The sequence below is a fragment of the Artemia sp. Qi Xiang Cuo genome, chromosome 11 (assembly GCF_049724085.1).
Source record: "Artemia sp. Qi Xiang Cuo chromosome 11, ASM4972408v1, whole genome shotgun sequence".
NCBI classification, from domain to species: Eukaryota; Metazoa; Arthropoda; class Branchiopoda; order Anostraca; family Artemiidae; genus Artemia; species Artemia sp. Qi Xiang Cuo.
In genome coordinates this window covers 65,614,043-65,633,957 of record NC_142804.1, presented here as the reverse complement: position 1 = coordinate 65,633,957, position 19,915 = coordinate 65,614,043, and the positions used below count along the sequence as shown (strand labels likewise).

Here is a 19,915-nt window from a genome sequence, read left to right as displayed (position 1 = left end):
TTTTTGCATGAAAAGCCCTGATGTCTTCCTTTTTTTCTTCACAGTTAGTGGGAAACTTGAACATTATAGAGCCGTGTAAGATCTCATTTGAAAGCAAATTTTTATATCTACGTGCTTTTTATAATTTCAACTTGACAACACTATCATAAAGTGCCATTTGGCACCCAAAATGACACTTTGGGTGCTGTTTGTGGAGTGAAAAGAGTGGGAAGCATGAAAACGGTACCATCATAATCTCCATGGCAAAAACACTAAAGCTGAAGTTTGCAATCCCACATCTTCTATGCCCACCTCCCAGCTCCTTATTAAGTTTAATAAATCGTCCGCTGACTAACAGAACTAGACCAGTGCTAGGCTAATGGTGCCGATTCACAAAATTTAGAGGGGGTGTATTTTTAAATATCTAGGAGGGCAAAATTTGTTGTTTTTTTACTATATTTGAATAAAAATATCAAATTGAAAATGGTCCAAAATAGTATTTAAGAAAATCTAGGGGGAATGAAATTTGGGGGTATACAGCTCCTCTGTCCCCCACCCCCAATTGACATCATTGAAACTACCAGGCAACTGCAACATTTCGGAGATGTACAAAGGCCCAATTTGAAGCTCTAGATCATATCAACTTGGTTTTTGTAGATTTATATTTGGAAAGAGCGTAAAAACGGCATATCCAGTGGTAATACCTTCATTTGAGTATCAAATTAATATATGTGAGTATCAAATATAATATAATTTACAAATTAACTATTCTTATTTTTACCGATCCGGGCACAAAATCACATAATAAAAATACCATATTTCTACTTGGGATCCGCTCTATTTGTTCCTGTAACTGTATGTAAAACTTATCTACTATCTTTAGACAATCACTACTGCCTTTATCAGTCGGTTCTACAGGGGCTATGACTGAATTTTTGCACTTTTAAGTCATAAAATTAGCTACTAAGACCCTACTAATACTTTCCTAAGCTAAGAAAGACTTAGAAGCTTCTTATTCATCGTGAATCCTACACCCTTCTTATACACCCAATCTTTTTTGCCTTAGTAAATATATTGTATACCACCTAACTTCATGATTTCTACCCCTGGGACAAAAATTTCTCAAACTTCTATTGAGACCAGTTCAAAGCCCCTTAATTCGCCGTCAATATTGACATAGTATGATTTACGATAGTATGACATAGTATGATTTTTTTTTTTTAACGTTGTAACATTCCTAGTTGCAATTTTCATATTACTTAAATCATTGAAATTGTTATGGCCTCAGGAAAAGCAACGAGTCCCACTAGTGCAGGTCAGGGACTAATACATATTCTCAAGTCCACACGAAGTGCTTAATCCGGCTTAGAACAGGACAACAAGAATTCCCTGTTACATCCAGTTGAATGAAGGCCTTCTGTATCCCTGGGGCCACCGTGGTCACAAACTTAGTGATGCACTTCTGTCAGCAAGAGTACACGTCCTACACAAAAAATATCAAGCCTATTACCTCCGACTCATTCAGAGCCATTCCAACAGGGGGGGGGGGAGAGCCGGGGCAATTTCCCCGGGTGACATGGCTTGGGGGTGCAGAAGGGAATTGCCCATTTGATCCAATTTCTGGCTTTGTTTCGGCTATTTTGCTTATATTGGAGTCGGGAGGGGGGCACTGTAATAGATTTTTTCCTGAAAGACGCCAACCCTAGAAACAGTTCTAGACGGATTATAAATTCGTATCCACAAGTATTATACTATAGTTGGGGGGCAGCCCATAATAGATAGCTTAGCTAGGAAGAGATTTTTTAGCACAAAAAAGCACAAAAAAAATAACAGAAGAATTAGCGATTAGTTACAATCCAGTATTATACTGTGTCATTTAAAAAGCCAAAATTCCCTTGAGGGGTGCCAGAAGGCTACCGTACAGCACCTTTTGCAGTCACGGTTCTGATTAGGCAAACCCGTAGATGGTCCACCCTGATTCAATTATGAGGCGACGCAAGCAAGGTTTCCCTTTCAGGGATAGGGACGCAGAAGGAAGCTTGTGACAGAGTAGAGACCCCAAAGCATCTCACAACACTGGAATATATCCAGCTCCAACCTTCTATACCCAGTTTCAACTATACCCAGCCTTAGTTCTACATCCCCGTCAACATTCCTTGAAAGCTTAATTTAATACCCTAAACTACTTCTGAAATATTGCAGATAGCGCTCTTGACAACATAGATGCACATGGTGTATCTTAACTTAGTTCAGCATCCCCCTCAATATTCCCTAAGGCTTCAACTTAATACCCTTAGTCATTCCTGAGACATTGCAGGTAAAATCTTTCGACAATTAGAATACATATAGCGTCTTATGATTTAGTTCAATATCAGCCTTAAAATTCCCTTGAAGTTTAAACTTAATACTCTTAGCCGTTCTAATATATCGAACACGCTCCCCTTTTTCAATTTAAAGCACAAGTTAAAATAATTACCAATCTGCAATATTTACAGTTCTTACCCCTGGGCCTGTGGGGGTTACATCATCTCTGGAGGCATATTCATTGAACCTTTCAACCTTTTTGAACAAAAAAAGCTATATTTTTTTGAATGGACGGTCTTTGGAGGAAGCAAGGGGGTGGGGAGAGCCTTGGTAGAACAAAAAGGCAAGGAATGAGGCTTATTGCCCTCCAAATACTTTTGACCCTTAAATGGGGCACTATAAACTTCAATTTTCAATCAAATGGGCCCCCTCCAAAGACACCTTCCATGTGAAGAGGCTCAGTGAAACAAAATAATACATTGAAAGCTTATGGCTCTTTACTAAAGTATTAAAGGCAACGCTAGAGCATTGCCTCTGTTCACGCTGCCTAAGAGAAATCGTACGGTATTTTCAGTCACTTTATTTTGAAACTTCAGAGAGGACTTTTTTATTTATATTTTTCTACTTTTTCCCACTTGTTTGGGGAAGATTTTGAGTTGATTCGGGAACTCTTAGGACTGCGCATAATGTTTAGGGAACTTTTAGTACGCCAAACGTAATTCTTCATTTTATTTCGAGATTCGTAGCTCAAGTTCATCAGTTGAGGTAAGACCATTTTTCTAAGTCTACCTTCTACTCAGTTTAACCTATCCCCCCCTTAAGACGACGGCGCTTGTATATCCATGTTTAATAGCAAATACGATAAAGGTGTCAAAGACAAACTACTCAATGAATAACATAGTAGCATCTAATTATTGTATGAAAAGTGAATACAAAAACTTGTAGATAAACTTTTAAACAGCAGGGCACATGTTAGGAAGACTAAAGAGAACTCCTTCCTCCTTGCAAACTTCCTTGTAACCAGCAGCAATACTGCATAGAACATTCCTTTGAACATCTTGAGTGCTTCTTACGCGGGCCACGGCCTTTTCGCAAAGACTCAGATATGGTGTAGGATCATGAGCCCCAAAGCATGACCTACAAAAGGTGTATCTTAAATGTGTGTAAAGTAGAATAAATGAGTCTTCATTTTATGAAAGTAAAGAGCACCATTGAGAGTTAAAACAATATCATAAGAGACTTACGGCTCTTCAGAAAGAATGACAACAATACATTTTTGACGTAATACCTTAAACTACGTATCCTTTTCCCAGACCACACTGCATTTCTATGACGAACAAACAAACCTCCAAATGGGGATAAGTCCATTTATTAAGACAGTGAAAACAGGTATATGTAATCGAAATATCTAGACTTTTGCACCTCTTTTCACTGTCTAAATAAATGGACTTATCCCCATTTGCATGTTGATTTAAACGACACTAATAACAAAATAACCGTACCATCCGATTCACCAATCAACACTTCTTAAAATATAATAGTCACAACCATGACAATGCACCCATTCCCACTAATGGTGCCCGATATACCTACTACTATTAATAATAATAACTATTTAGTTGGCTTGAAGCCAACACAGCTGCATACAATCATCCTTCAGTCCATTCTATTCATAGATTCCCTCTTTACCCCCTCCCAAAAATTTCCAATTTCCTTTAAATCCTGCCTAATAAATTCTTCCCGCCCCATTCGGCAACGACCTGCTTTTCGTTTGACCATAGAAAGTGCGACAGAACTTTGTTGTACAGCTTATTTTTTGAAATAAGGTCAGTGAAATGGGTACCCAAAACAATCCGTAGGCGATTCCTCTGGAAAACATCTAAAAAATTCTCTTCCGTCTTCCGAAGCACCAACGTTTCAGAACCATACTTGACCATTCCAATATTCGAATCTTGGAAGCCTTAAATAGCTCCAATGCCTTATATAGCCGTAAATATTGCTATCATTTTGCATAAAAAAATCCTATTGCCATCCAATACTGTGGCAACCTTTAATAGTACCCTTAAAACGAACAAAAATATGAGGAGGCCCCCTCCTCATTATCCCCAGCTCTTTACGCTAAATTTTTTTAGGTGTTATGCTGAAAGTATTTACGAGTGAAACAAATGGCGGTCGATTGCCTTTTAAAACATTTGAAATAAAACATAAAATTGTTTAAAGCAAATGCATATCAATAATCTCTTTTATTCTTGAAATATTGTGGAAAATACTTTTCACTCTATTCCAATTTATCTATTTCTATAGCAGTCAGAATTTAAAAGAGGGAATGTTGAGAAGGGGGAAGGCCCTTTCACATACTCATAAATTTCTCTCAGACTTCTAACTTCTGATGCATAGCTTTAAATTCAATAAGGTTTGCTGATTTGGAATAATCATAAAAAACCAATTCTTCTCATGTATAAATTTTTATAAAAGCTTCTTTTTCTAGATTTTCAGTTACTACTAGCAAGAACTGCTCCTTCATTACAGTTCATTAGAACAAACTGTTCTTTTGATGGAAAGAATAAGTGTGTAAATTTATTTAAATAATAAATAAATAAATTAATAAATAAATTATAAATAAATAAATTTATTTACTTCAAAAGCCGTCTGAACCAGAAGAGACACGGCAAGATCTGTAGCAGCAGGAACAATATGGGACAAGCTTCAAAGGGAAATCCTCGTCCCAGCCACAATATCTGCTTTATTTCATATTTCTCATATTTCTTATATTTCTCATTTTTTTTTATTTCTACACTTGCGGCGGTAGGTACTTTTAAGCATCGTGTGGTGCCACCATTCTTTCATCTCGTTTCACCAAGAGGTTGAAGAGTCTTTTGAATTTGCTTTGAAAGAGTCGGCAGAGAAACTTTTAGGGAAAATGCATCCAAGAAGATAGTTCTGAACTGAAGAGCACAGTCGAACGAAGCTGCTCTTCAATTACTCAGTTCTTGGCATGCCACCTTAGGATAATTGGACCGAGTTGTGTGCCTACGTGTTTAGCTTGTCGGTTAGGCAATGTGGTCACAATACAAGAAGGCTTTACATGAATTCATATACTTGAAGAAAACAGCCAGATTCACTAGATCTGACCTTTTACTTCGACTAACCTTTCATCCAAACTTTTTTTTTTCATTCATTATATATAGCAGTGTAGCCTGGAACCTATTTATTAGGCAAAATCCATTCACAAACTGTGCTGCGAAACCATATTAAAATAGAAATTGATCAAACGTTAACTGGCAGTTTCATGGCGGATCTACTTGATGATTTATCCACCATATCTTCTTGAAGAAATATGAAAAAAAACGCATATCACCGTCACAAGTGGGAAGGTCTTTCTAAACACTAAACTAAGATAACACCAGTATAAAAATACGGTGGTGACATTGTGTAACAGGTCTTAGCCAGTATCCTTCTATTTATACAAAATTAGTTATTTTAACTCTAACTATTTCAGCTTTAGGTACTATTTTAATTAATACATATTATTTTAACAATTAATATTTATAACTTCAACTATTTGAACTATTTAAGAAATTTAACTTGATATTAACGAGTATATTTCCATCCCAGACTTAACAGCCCAGTTTGGCTGACGATGATTTACTCCTTCTCTCCTCTATGCCAGTAGTAGTAGCGTAAAGTTTGGCTGAAAATTCGATCCAGATTTTGCAAATATTTACTTCATTTGAAATTAGAATTTTGTACATAAAATAGGTTTCCGTTAGAAAAACACTATATTATATTATATTCAAGATAAAAGGAAACGAAACTGATTTCAGACAATCAGTTTTAATTGTCATTGTTCTTGGTACTATAAAACTATGGCATGTTTATAGCAGCATTATGTGAAAATTCATATTTACCTAAATGGAGAGCGCACGCTTGCGAACAGCGATTGACAGTCACGACCCACTTGGCTATTTTGAAGGTTGAGGCTTGTAGCAATAGCAGTGACAGGTTTTTCTTTGCACTGTTTGTTCACTTTCCAGTTGTTGGTAAACTCAATTACATTTTTTGAATCCTGAAAAAGACAGAATCAAACCATGACAGAATACGATAAAAATACCCAAAACTTTGTTGGCTGTAATCATAAATGTATAAATGGCTTTAACACTTTCGGCTGAGATACATCGAAATTCACACATAAGATACTGACATGACCCTAAATAACCTTAAGTAATTGTAACAACTGACCTAGCCGAGGACGGCTCATGGTAATTTCCTAGACGTTGGCTTTAAGCATCAATGTAATAATTTATAACAAATAATTAATAGTTTATATAATATGTTAATATATAAGCAACACACAACATGAGTCATTGCGTGCAGGTGGCGCTTTTGCCACCTGCACGGTGGTTCTCTCCAAGCATTAAAAACCACTGAGCCAGGAGCAAAACTGGTTATTTACGCATGATTATCTAAACTGATTTGTTCCATCATTCTTGTTAGATGCGTGGTATTATCTCCTAACACATAACTGTATGGCCTAATGTGCGTCCTTACATGAATGTTTGTCCTAACTGATGGATACATCCCCTGTTAACATATGTCTTAACGTGATTTCAATTAATATTTCTTTTTTGGTATTTTCATTGAAAAAATTAAAAAAGCACAAATTTTCCCCCCTTCTAGATTTTTAAAACATAGTTAGCCCCCTCACCAAATTTTCGTGAAATGCCGCCAAAGTATTCAGATGGCATTTGCTTTGGCAAGCTCCTTGTGACTTTTTCTCTATACTATTAGAAAAGGTTTCCAAAGATGTTTGAAGAACACGAAACCAGCTATTTAGGACTGCCTCTTTAAGCTGATTGATTGATAATGATTGCTTCTGCCATAAACGTTAAATACAGGTTGAATGTTTACCTACTCACGCATTATTGCGTATTGCAAAATACTAACGTATTCACAGAAATGTAGGGCGGGTGTATTTTCAATATCTAGAGAGGGAAATTAGAGACTCCCAAAAAAGGCATTTTGCAAAATTTAGGGAGAGGGACAAAACTTCTATATTAAGAAATTATCCACTTAATTTTGAGGTGAAAAAAGACCCACCTCGCGCATTTTAAAGGGGAAACCCAAGATTTTAAGAAAAAATGATGATCTAAAAAGAATGGGATTAGAACCCTCTTACTTAGAGTGTCTTTGCATGTGTATACACTCTTCCCTTGATCATAGAATTATCTTGTTGTTCCCTTGCTGCTTTTTTTTTATTACACGCTTCGCGGCTCTATCACAGGTGATGACATGCAGCTAGTCCTGGTAATTACCTCGTTTTCCAACACTGAACTATTTGTTATACCTTCTCTTGAATGCGTCAAGGGAAGGATATTCTAGGATTACCTCTGCCGGCAGGCAATTCCATGTGGCGACCGATCGCCGGACGAAACTCGTCTTCAGATATTCTTGGAGGGGAGTACCTCTTTGGAAACCACGTTGAAGCGTCCCTGGATCAACTATGGGGTTTTAGCTTTCGCGTTCCCAGAGGTTGCTGCACGAACTGCTCGATTTTGAATCCGTTAAGAGTGGAGCGACGCGTCTTTTTGGTGCACCAGCGAATGTAGGACATGCATATTCCATGACAAGTCTGATGAAAGAAATGAATAGTTGCAGAATAGACTCATCAGGGAGGAGACTTTTACATGTTAAAATAACTCCTAGCTTCTTGTAGAAAGAGGATCTAATTTTAATGAGAGTGTTCAATCCATGAGAGATCCAAAGAGAAGTTAACTCCAATTACGCGTTGCGTATTAATTCTTGTTATTGCCTCTCCTTTGAAAAGGAGAGCTTGGCTTTTTCTTAAACCAAGTGTATATTAAAAAAAAACATAATTTAAACATGCAACACAGAATTAAAGTTAATTATAATAACATAAAAAATATCTTTCATGTTTTTCTTTCAAACAAAAGAAAGTCAAAACTAAACAAACGGAGGCATTTCATGAATATAGTGATAATTCTTCTACTGTCTTCAGAATAATGTTGCCGTTTCTTTGAATATTTGTTTCTTTAATTATAATTGCAAATACAGTTATTTCGTCATAATCTATGTTTCGTAAAATGGATTTGGGGTTTTAAACTAATAGATGAAGAAGTAGAACAAAAAAGGCGTATATACGGGATAATAAATAACAAGAAAAGCATAAAGTTAAAAAAAAAATGAGGAAGTATGAAAAATAAAGCCGAACTGGCCAGCCATAAAAAAAAAATGAAGAGAGAAAAATTTCAACATGAAAAAAACAGACGGGATTACGGCCAGTAGAAGGAAAAGACAAACTAAAACGACAGGGATATTCCGCCTGTATAAAACAGGGCGTCTTCAATGCTAAGAAACAGAAACAAAGATAAAATCTAAAATAATCTATAAGACTTAAAATGAAATAAAATGTAAAACAAAGAGAGAGAAAAAATCTTAAGATAAACAAAACAGACGGGACTGCAGCCAGTAGAAGGGAAAGACAAACTAAAACGACGTGGATATTCCGCCTGTATAAAACAGGGCGTCTTCAATGCTAAGAAACAAAGATAAAATCTAAAATAATCTATAAGACTTAAAATGAAATAAAATGTAAAACAAAGAGAGAGAAAAAATCTTAAGATAAAGAAAACAGACGGGACTGCAGCCAGTAGAAGGGAAAGAAAAACCAACACGACGTGGATATTCCGCCTGTATAAAACAGGGCGTCTTCAACCCTGAGAAACAAATATAAAATCTAAAATAGCCTGAAATTAAATAAATGCGGATGACCCAGGATTACGTAACCAACTTGCTGCAGCATTCTATTACAGATCCAGAGCTAATTGTTTTACTAGAGGGAAAGTGGGTAAGACCAGTCAGGCTGCGGACACTCCTCCTTCATTCCAATGTTAGTAGTAGTGGCTCGTCACTCTAAAATGTGGGTGTGTAGCCTACTTTTTTTTTTGTCGGATTTGATCCAGAACTGCAAAGTTGAGGCTATCAATTGATCCAACCAAAGGGTCTTAAAGATAAAATAGGATCCTAAGGGATCTTAATCTTAGGTTAATAGGATAATAACCTTAATTAATAGGATCTTAATCTTAATATAGGATCCTTTATAGGATAAAGGATCTTATGTTTTATCCTTATCTGAGAAGATTCTCAACAGACTACCTGCTTGGGTTGTTTCAAAGGTGATTTCCTAATTTTTCTTTTTTTATACAAAGGAAACGAGTCTATAGTTTACTTCATTTTCGTTTAAAGTAAATAATCATAAATAATAAACTAAGGAGCTTATAAACTTACCTTTTTATTAATGCTTGACCAATCATCAGCAACTTCATGGTTAAAAGAGCCAAGGAGACCAAAAATTTTTCCAAAGTAAAATCCTGAGACATTAATAACACACACATCTCTTTTTGTGTCACAGCGCAATGTATATCCGGAATGAGTCCTGTATACTTCCAAAATATCACCTTCTTTTTTGACATTCAAAAATTTTAGGGAAAATGGTGCAGGAAGAGTTTTACCATTGGCGATGAGCTAAAATAAAGTTCAAAATAATTAATAATATAGGCAACATAGAATGGATCATTAGTGGGCAGAGTATTCTTTTAAAGGGATGGATTGGAATAAAATCCAACATCTGGACTTTATTAATGTGAATACTTTTTATTTTTGTTTTCCTTAGGAGCCTTTCTTCAATAGAGAGCTTTCGCTGGACACTCAAACCCCAAATCCCACCTCTGTGCAGCCGTGGCAATGGAGAATGCTGTTATCAACTGTTCATTTTTTAGCTTTGCTTAACTCACTAGCGATAATGATTTTCAAAACAAAATTTCTATATAAAAAAAAACAATTAAAAATAGAGTAGAAATTTTTTTATCTGTTATGCAGATAATCTGTACAGTGGTTACATAGTTACAAAAGCATATAAAAATTACAAACTGTAAATCAGTGGTGGATCCAGGAGGGGGTGGCAAGGGGCGCGCGCCCCCCTAACGTAGTCTAAAGTAGAGTAATTTACTTAATTAACGCAAGCTTGCGTTAATTAAAATTGCTCCTGACGCAAGTTTATCGGATCAACCTATTTTGCCCCCCCCCCTAAAAAAATCCAAGATCTGCCCCTTCTGTAAATAATGGTATTTTACTATCCATCTTCTCTTTTTTTTGTCAAAAATTACATTTTTAAATATGCATAAATAGTGATCCTTATTATTGGGGCCACTCCGTCTCTTACTCTGGACTAGAAATACGGAATTTTCTGCCAGAATTGTAATGAACCAACAAACTCTTAAGGGGAGACATGGGTATAGAGGTCATGTATCTTGACGGGTTCTGAATAAATTCCTTCATTCATAACTAGATTTTACAACCCCAACGCGTTTTCAAATTATTGTTGCCAAAACAGGGTTCAAAAATTGAGTATCAAATTGAGGAAGCGTAAAATAAAAGCAATCCCTACAGGAAAACACAATTAGTTTTGGGATCCTCCTTTTCCATAAACGCTTATTAGATCAAATTCGGAACTTTACAGTTTTAAAGCTCAGACCAGTATTCCACCTAGGCGCAGACGGCGAAACAAAAAGTGCCTTATGCGAGAAACCGCTCACCCAATCAATAAATACAACAAAACAAACTTAGAGATTAATCCAACCAATGCTTAAACTCACCCTTCGGATCTTTCCTGTCCCCCTTGTTTATCAATTTTCTGTTTTGTTTACGAACAACCTTAATCTATATTCTTTTTTCAGTTTTATAGAAAAAGAACATTTACATCAGAAAAAACATAAAAAAGAGCACAAAAATATTATTTGCTCTAGACACACTTTTCAAAAATGGCTTCGTTTATTATTTTCTGTAAGTTCTGTCTCTATTACGTTTATTAATTGTGGCTACTTATATAGATACTTCCTACTATCTCTCTCTCCACCTCTCTCACTGTTTTAATATATATTTTTATTGTATATTAGTTGTGTTTATATATTAAGTGCATCTTATAGTATGTTAGCGTATATTATGCTATGCATGTGTCTTATACATTTAGTTTTGGAATCCTCGTACTCCATAAAAGCTTATTATTTTTTATAGTCATATATGTAATGTGCAGTTGTATATGCCTCTGGTATCTTATACCTTATTGTAACTTATACTCTTATAGCAACTGTATGTGCATCAACTTCCTTCATAGGCCATAGAGTCTTTGCGGGGATCAGTGTTGTATATTTGTTGTACGTACTTTATCTTATCTCATAGTGCTGACATAGTTACCGCAGCAGACAAAACGAACAAGCTTCTTTTTTTTAGTAGAACTTTTTTTTTATTCAAGATAATCTTTTGCAAGTATACATAACAAGATTTTAAAGTCCTAATGTATGTTTAACGTCATTGTTGCCTTATGCAAGGTTTAAAAATCCAGCATCGAAATTTAAGAAGCATTAGCAAATAAGCAAAAAAACACTTCAAGGGACATATATCTGATTTTTTGGGCTTCCGTATCTATACTAAACGCATTAGATCAATACTGAAACTTTACATGTTCATTTTGTCATAGCATTATTTTGTCATGGCAAACGTGTCAAAAAATAGTGATGTAAGCTGCCAATGAATCGCTATCATTGTTTTTGTTTTCATTTTAGGTTTCCTATTTCTACTCCAAATTGAATTTTTTCTAATAAACAAAAAACCAGGCAAACGTTCTAATTAGTACTTGAACTGGTAATCTCATCTAATTAGTAATTAGTAGTAGTAATTAGTAGTAGTCATTCCTTTCAGTCGAAATGTTCATGTTAATTATTTCGTTTGTTCATTTATTTAAAAATAAAAGTTTGATTGATTGATTGATTGAGTTAACAATTAATTACTAATTAGAAGTATTAATAATTAGTAATTGGTAATTAATTGGTTACTAATATTTAGTAATTAATAGTTAGCAGTTAATAATGAGTAGTTAGTACAGGAAGGACACTTATGGGTCATTAAAATGATTGTCTACCATCTGTAGAAATCCCAAAGCAATTATTCAACAATCTGCCGTTCTCGTTAAAAAAAATCGTCAATTATATAAAATTATCCTTGGATGTGGCTTTGCCAGGAATGCGTTTGCAAAACGATATATCTTCAGTTATATAATTTTCTTGAACATATCGAATATTTGCAATTAAATATACGTCTTTAGCTACAACAGTTGCTTCATCGATTTGTAAAGTGAATTTTGAAGCGCCCATCTGAGAACATAAATTCATCGCTAAGAAAGTCAGATATTTCATCGATTCGTCGGCCGACCGTGTTATCCAACTATATGCCAACCATTATTGTGTATGTATTTTTCGCTACTTAAAATCAAATGCTAAGTGTTTTAAGATATTTTGTATGACTGCGTAGTTTTAGTTTCATTTGATTTTTTGTGAAGCCCGGCTAATATTGATGCCTCCTTTTAAACTAGTCCACGCCTTCCTAGGGAGGCAGACCTCCCAGGTTGAAAAACACTGTTCTAGACAGTTTAAGAACTTTCATTTAGCGTCTAATCCCTTTTGTCCTTGATAAATAGACCGTAGATAAACCTGCAAAATTATTCCAGGAGGGATAAGATTTGAAAGATTTTTTTGCCAAAAAGCGTAATATTTCCAAAATGCTACAAGACTTCACTGTTTGTATATTTTCTGGCTTCTAGGGTGACAAAGGGGTTAAAAACCCCAGAAGTGAATCCAGGATTTTTGCTCGGGGGAGGGGGGAGGGGTACATAAAAAAACTCAAAAAACGCATACAAAATTTGTTTATGTCCATTTTTGTTACGTTTTTTAAGTCAAACAAACATTTCGGGGGGGGGGGGGTTCAAACCGGGTAACCCCCCCTGGATACGGCCTTGAAAAACCCTTTTACAGCAGCAAACCGTATACAGAAGCAATTGGTATACGCAATTAGTCAACAAAAACTAGTACATAAAAGAAGGACTAGCAAAAATCAGTAAAAAAAAGGGAAAAATCCGAATTCATGCTCACTAAATAATTTGTCATTCAATTTTCTTTTGAAATGACCAAGATTATGAATATTTTCAATGATATTTAATTAGATACGAAGCAACAAAACTAAAAAGACTACATACATTGTAGTCCTTTGTAATTTGCAGAACGTAATTTGAGTCTGAAATGAATTTAAGTCAGAAATATTAAAAAAAAAAAAATTCATGCTCACTAAATAATTTTTCTTTCAAAATCTCAAAGATTTTCAAACAAATCAACACAACTAATACAACAAAACAAATAAACTATATAGATTGTAGTCCTGTGTAATTTCAAGAGTGTCATTTGAGTCTGAAAAATTAGTAAAAAAAAAGAAAATGCTCACTAAATAATTTTTCATTCATTTTCTTTCAAAATCATCAAGATTTACAATATTTTAATGATAAGCAACTAGATACGAAGTAACAAAACTAAAAAGATTATATAAATTGAAGTCCTTTGTAATTTACAGAGCGTTATTTGAGTCTGAAATTCCGAAATTTGAGATTGAAGAATTAATAGAAAAGAATAAAATAAAATAAAAACCTAAATTCAAGCTGATTAAATAATTTTTCATTCAAGTTTCTTTCAAAATCACCACGATTTTCAATATTTCGCAACGATATTCAATTAAATACGAAGCAACAAAACTAAAAAGACTATACACATTGTATTTCTTTGCAACTTCAAAAACGTCATTTGAGTCTGAAATTCTGAAATTTTGAGTCTAAAAATTAGTAAAAAAAAAAAAAAAAAAAATTTTTAATTCATACATACTTTATAATTTATCACTCAATTTTCTTTTAAATGATCCAGGTTTCCAATATTTTACAATGATATTTAATTAGATACAAAGTAACAAAACTAAAAGGGCTATGTACATTATAGTTGGACTATACATTACGTTATTCAGTAAAAAATTCTGGAATTTAAGCAATTAGTAAAAATTCCAAGCTTATCCTCACTAAAATGATTTTTAATCAATTTTCTGTCAAAATGACCTTTATTTCCAATATTTCCCGAAGATTTTGCAAGTCTATATTAAAAATCACAACTGAAAAGAATATATACCTTGTAATCCTTTGTAATTTCAAGGATGTCATTTGAGTCTGAAACAAAAAGGCTTTTCTGTGGCACCCCATCCCTATTCATATCATCATAGCTGATACTCAGGGTGAAGTTTCCATCAACGAAATCCTTTGATAGCAAGTATTGACAGCTGCTGATGAAATCATAGACTTTACCATCAAAGGTGACGTATCCCTGTGAACCAATAATGGCAGCATAACCTAGAATGAAAGTACAGATGGAAAATTGCTATAACAAATTTGGATTTATAAGAGGTTAGGTATTAAATTGGATGTCCCAAAGACCTAGCAGATGATTGAAATATCCTACATAAACATTTCAGCACACTTAATGAATTTTGAATGTCTGTTTGTCTCTTTCTGTCTCTTTATGTCTTTTTCTGCCTCTTTCTGTCTCTTTCTGTCGCCTTTTGTCTATTTTTACTCTGTATTTTTTTTTCTCTTTAAGTCTCTTTTTGTCCCCTTCTTTCTCATTCTGTCTCTTTCTGACCTAGTGGATGATTGAAATATCCTAGATAAACATATCAGCACACTGAATGAATTTTGAATGTCTTTTTGTCTCCTTCTGTATCTTTTTGTCTCTTTCTGTCTCTTCCTGTCTCTTTCTGTCCCCTTCTGTCTCTTCCTGTCTCTTTCTGTCCCCTTCTGTCTCATTCTGTCCCCTTCTGTCTCTTTCTGTCTCTTCAAAATGTCATAAAAATCTCAGCACACTGATTGAATTTTTGAAGTTTTTTAACACTTCAGGGTGTAAGAATAGGTTTGAAAATTAACGTTAAGAAGACTATGTTGCTTAGACGATCAATAAGTGAGGATGAAGATATGATGTAAGGTAATAAGAAAATGAATCGAATGAATAGTTTCATTTACTCATGTAGCTTTATTAGTAAATATGGTGGATGCAGTGAAGAAGTAAAAAGTAGAATAGCCAAGCCGCACGTTTTCTTTTTTAACTGTTGGAAAGAGTTTGGAAGAATAGGAAGAAAACTCTGCAAAATACGATTAGAATATTGGAAGCAATGGTAATGGCAGTGGTCAAGTTTGGTTCCAAAACGTGGGCGCTGCCATCACCATTGCTTCCAATATTCTAATCGTAAGAAAGCTCTGCAAAATACGATTAGAATATTGGAAGCAATGGTAATGGCAGTGGTCAAGTTTGGTTCCAAAACGTGGGCGCTGCGTAGAGCTGAGGAAAATTTATTAAATGTTTTCCAGGGGAATGGTCGAAGAAAAGTCCTAGGTACTCTTTCAATAGAGCGTTTATCAAACACTAAGCTGAAAAAAAAATGTGGTTCGAGCCCACTTGCGAGAGCAATAATAAAAGAGAGGTTAAACTGGCTAGGCCAAGTTTTGTGAATGAAGGATGACAGATTGTCAAATATTGCGCATTTTGGCCATGCATCAAGGGTCATACGACTAGCAGGCCATCCCCAAATGGGCTGGGAAGATGCCGTAAGGAGGGGTAAAGGTAGTTGGTACTTCATGGGAAGGTGTAAAGAGTGAATCTTGGAATAGATTGGGGCAGAGGAGCAGCTGTGTGGGCCTCAAATGGATCGGTGCTGCAATGAGTGTCAGTATTAGCAGTATAGGTAGTAGAAGTTAAAGCATGGATGAATATGCTGAACAGAAAGTTGTAAGTTTCAGCATTCCTCCAATTTTCACTACAATTTGAGTCTTTGTTTTATTAGCTGAAGTGTATTTTAGTTTCGTTCTTATTTTTCTTCTTTCGCTTCGCTACTCCACATATGTCATCACTGTTGGAAAATGTGGCTTAAAAACAATTGGGTATTCTTATTATGACTATTTAGAATAGTTGATGAATTTCGTTTCAACCAAACATAAAAGAAACTTGTCAAAGTTCCACAGAAATATTTCTCATTTCTAAGACATTCCCCTCTTATCTTCAGGCAATTACGTGGCGAGGATTTGAATTCAGTTGGGTTACTCAATTTTTTGCGCGTGTGAAGTCAGCTATAGTAAAGACCTGTTATAGACATTAAATAACTAAATGCGCGTGTTAATACGTAATTTTCAAATCGTTTTTTTTTCTTTCTATACAGTTCTATATTTGCTTTTTGCGGATGTGTTTGCAGTTTTCACGGAAGAAATAGAATATTTTTATACAAGAATTTCTGATTTTTTTTTTCTGCATACGATATGCACGAGCCATCTTGAGTTGGAAAAGATATACGAATTTAGGGAGTTTTAGATATTATAACACCAGAATACAGTCAAAACGCAATCAATATCTTTAATTGATTAGAAAATTGTCATATCGGCAATTGTCAACTAATTCGTCAGCAAATTGCCCTGATTGATCAAAGCGAGGGATAAAAAAGGTACAGGCCTCATCAATAACTCGGAGCGAACAAATGTCGTCAATCAGAATGCTGCAAACGATCCATCAACTAATCTCGTCAACAGCAATATTGTCAAATAAGTCGTCCACGAATTTTCATATCATCAATTGTCAACTAATATCGTCAACTGAGCCCAAAACACCTAAAAGAAAAACATACCTGCAAAAGGTGGTATTAATTCTCCTTTCTTGAAAATATCTCTAAGTGGAGAAAAGCGGCTGCTACCTTTTGAGAGGTCAAAAAAGGCAAAGGCCTCATCAATTTCGCGAAGCGAAGATATCCCTCTTGGCAATGGGACCTATAATAACAAAAAAATTATTTACTTTAAATTCTCTGCTGGATGCACTAAATTTAATTATACCTAATGACATTTCCGGTGCAAAAAAAAAAATCGAAAAAGCAACGAAGTTGTCCTCCTAGATTTCAAAAAATACATTTTGCCACCCCTACGTTTTCATGAATTGACATCCTTGGGTTGGCAGTTATTGTAAATTGGCTGCATATATTGCATCGGAGTAAAATGAAAAAGAGAGGTCTAGGGCTTTTTTAGACCACAAAATTTGGTAGATTATGCTCAAGGAGAAAAAAAAATACTATCTAATATCTTTGCCTGATAAAGATCGAAGGTATGCGGTGCTTTGACTTCGTGAGTAACGAGAAGCTACTGCAGCTCACAAAGCAGTCTCGATTTTCGACTCAAGCAGCCGAGCTTACCTTGTGATGGTTTTGACACCTACTTCGAATGCCTCTATTTTACACACAAAGACAATCTTCAAGTTCGACCGAAGAAACGATTATCTGACAGCCTATCCGAATTCCTGTCGATAGCAAACATCAGACGGAGCGAAGCGCAAACGCTTGCCATGGACCAAAGTGGATAGAGGAGGCAGACGTCACTCTCTACGCCAATCAGCACCCGACAGGAGACTTAAGTCAAAGTAAAGTCAAGTACATTCCGTGGCAGAATGTGTGCTACAACTTCATTGGTTTTTCTTCTGTGACATATAAGCGCATAGCATAAAGCGAAGCTAATAGCCACGTCTTTGTAGAACCTGATTGGTTCCTTTGTGAAATATTAAGCCAGTAAAAAAAAACTAAAAAAAAAAGTAAATGAAGTTGATTCTAAGTGAAAAAAATTTGACTTTAAAATTTCCTAAATTTAAAGAACTATATTCTACTGTAAAGTGCAAGCACTTGAGAATTTATACAAGCACATCTAAATTCTAATTGTCCCTGATATTTATTTAAAAATTGCCCCTGATATTTATTTAAAAATTGCTCCTGATATTTATTTAAAAATTGCCCCTGATATTTATTTAAAAACTGCCCCTGATATTTATTTAAAAATTGCCCCTGATATTTATTTAAAAATTGCCCCTGATATTTATTTAAAAATTTCCCCTGATATTTATTTAAAAACTGCCCTTGATATTTATTTAAAAATTGCCCCTGATATTTATTTAAAAATTGCCCCTGATATTTATTTAAAAACTGCCCTTGATATTTATTTAAAAATTGCCCCTGATATTTATTTAAAAACTGCCCCTGATATTTATTTAAAAACTGCCCTTGATATTTATTTAAAAATTGCCCCTGATATTTATTTAAAAATTGCCCCTGATATTTATTTAAAAATTGCCCGTGATATTTATTTAAAAACTGCCCCTGATATTTATTTAAAAACTGCCCCTGATATTTATTTAAAAATTGCCCCTGATATTTATTTAAAAATTGCCCCTGATATTTATTTAAAAACTGCCCGATATTTATTTAAAAATTGCCCCTGATATTTATTTAAAAATTGCCCCTGATATTTATTTAAAAATTGCCCCTGATATTTATTTAAAAATTGCCCCTGATATTTATTTAAAAATTGCCCCTGATATTTATTTAAAAATAAATATCAGGGCACTATTGCTGTTGTGCTGCTGTAATAATTTCTATTGCTCATTTAGTCTGGTTTTCGCTTTCTTCAGAAGTAGTTTTCAGGTTTTTTTTATTTCTACCAGAGTTGAATTTTAAAAGTATCAGGGTTTGCTATTTATAAATCTGAGACTAATATTGCAATACATACTTCACAATCAAAACACATTAAGCATGCATTTAAAAATGTTGGCCTTGCTACTCCTCCTTGAAAGTCTTTATGACTGGAAGGCCTGAAGTGAGGTTCTTGGACCTGTTTCCCTCCAGCTTGACTATGTTAAATGTGGAAAGGCACAGGGACTTAGCTTCAGAATTTTTATTGAAGGGACAAGAGACTTTCAAGAAGGAGTAGCAAGAAGGAGGAGCAATCTATATCCAGATAGTCAAGGGGCATGGCCTATATAATAATTTTTTGTCCAAATTATTTGGGGGGCAGATGGTAGCGGGCCAAGTGGTAGAGCTGTTACCCAGCCTTACGACGAATAGAATGAAACTCCAGGTCCCGTCTTACCAAGACGAGAGTCCACTGCCCTACCACAATAGCGAGTCCACTGCCCTACCACAGGGACTGTAATTCATGATCCAATATCGTAATTAGAACTAATTACATTTGTCGATTAGTTTTTGTTTCTTCGATTTCAAACTACTACATTTTAATTGGTGATTAATGACGAGTGTTGATTATTTTTTTTATTTTTAATAACACATACTAATTAAATTGTCGAATTTTTTAATGAATAAATACAACGTAAATAATTTCAAAGACCAAGCCGCCTTTCCATGACGATAAACATAAGTTCAAATAGGGATAAAATCCTTTTAATCGACAGTGATAAATTTTACCAAAATGTTAGATTTTTTGCCAGATGGCAGTGACCATCATCGATGACGTAGTAAAACTACTGATGACGGTCACTGCATATGTGACCGAAATATCTAGTATTTTTGTAAAATTTATCACTGTCGATTAAAGGATTTTATCCTTATCTTAACTTACATTTATCGGAATAAATGTGAGAAAAACTCAATGATTAAAGATTGAACAATTATAAATTTCTCATTTAGTATAGTTTCTGCTGTCTTAAAAATACCTACCCGGTTCGATATTATTTTCTGCAATCCTTTTTTTCTCTGGTTAGATATGGAAAGAGGGTTATCCCTGTCAATTGTCCTGTATCTTAATTTGATAACATAAAAAGCCTCAACAAGATGCTGATTACTTCATACATAGAGTGTAATGTCATAAGGCCGTCCCGCGATTTAA

At 34.7% G+C, this 19,915-nt stretch overlaps 1 protein-coding gene across 1 annotated transcript in view; it reads right to left on the bottom strand.

Annotated features, from left to right (window-relative positions):
• Nucleotides 1-3,172: 3,172 nt before the first annotated feature.
• The window catches only part of apolpp (retinoid- and fatty-acid binding glycoprotein apolipophorin), a 149,538-nt gene continuing 132,795 nt past the window's right edge, over nucleotides 3,173-19,915 (bottom strand). Inside the window, exons 38-42 of the mRNA XM_089096953.1 lie at nucleotides 16,888-17,026; nucleotides 14,355-14,572; nucleotides 9,589-9,825; nucleotides 6,192-6,349; nucleotides 3,173-3,420 (exon numbers count right to left, since the gene is read on the bottom strand). Coding sequence (XP_088953079.1) covers nucleotides 3,237-3,420; nucleotides 6,192-6,349; nucleotides 9,589-9,825; nucleotides 14,355-14,572; nucleotides 16,888-17,026 — 936 coding nt within the window. The 3' untranslated portion in view covers nucleotides 3,173-3,236. The remainder of the gene's footprint in view (nucleotides 3,421-6,191; nucleotides 6,350-9,588; nucleotides 9,826-14,354; nucleotides 14,573-16,887; nucleotides 17,027-19,915) is intronic.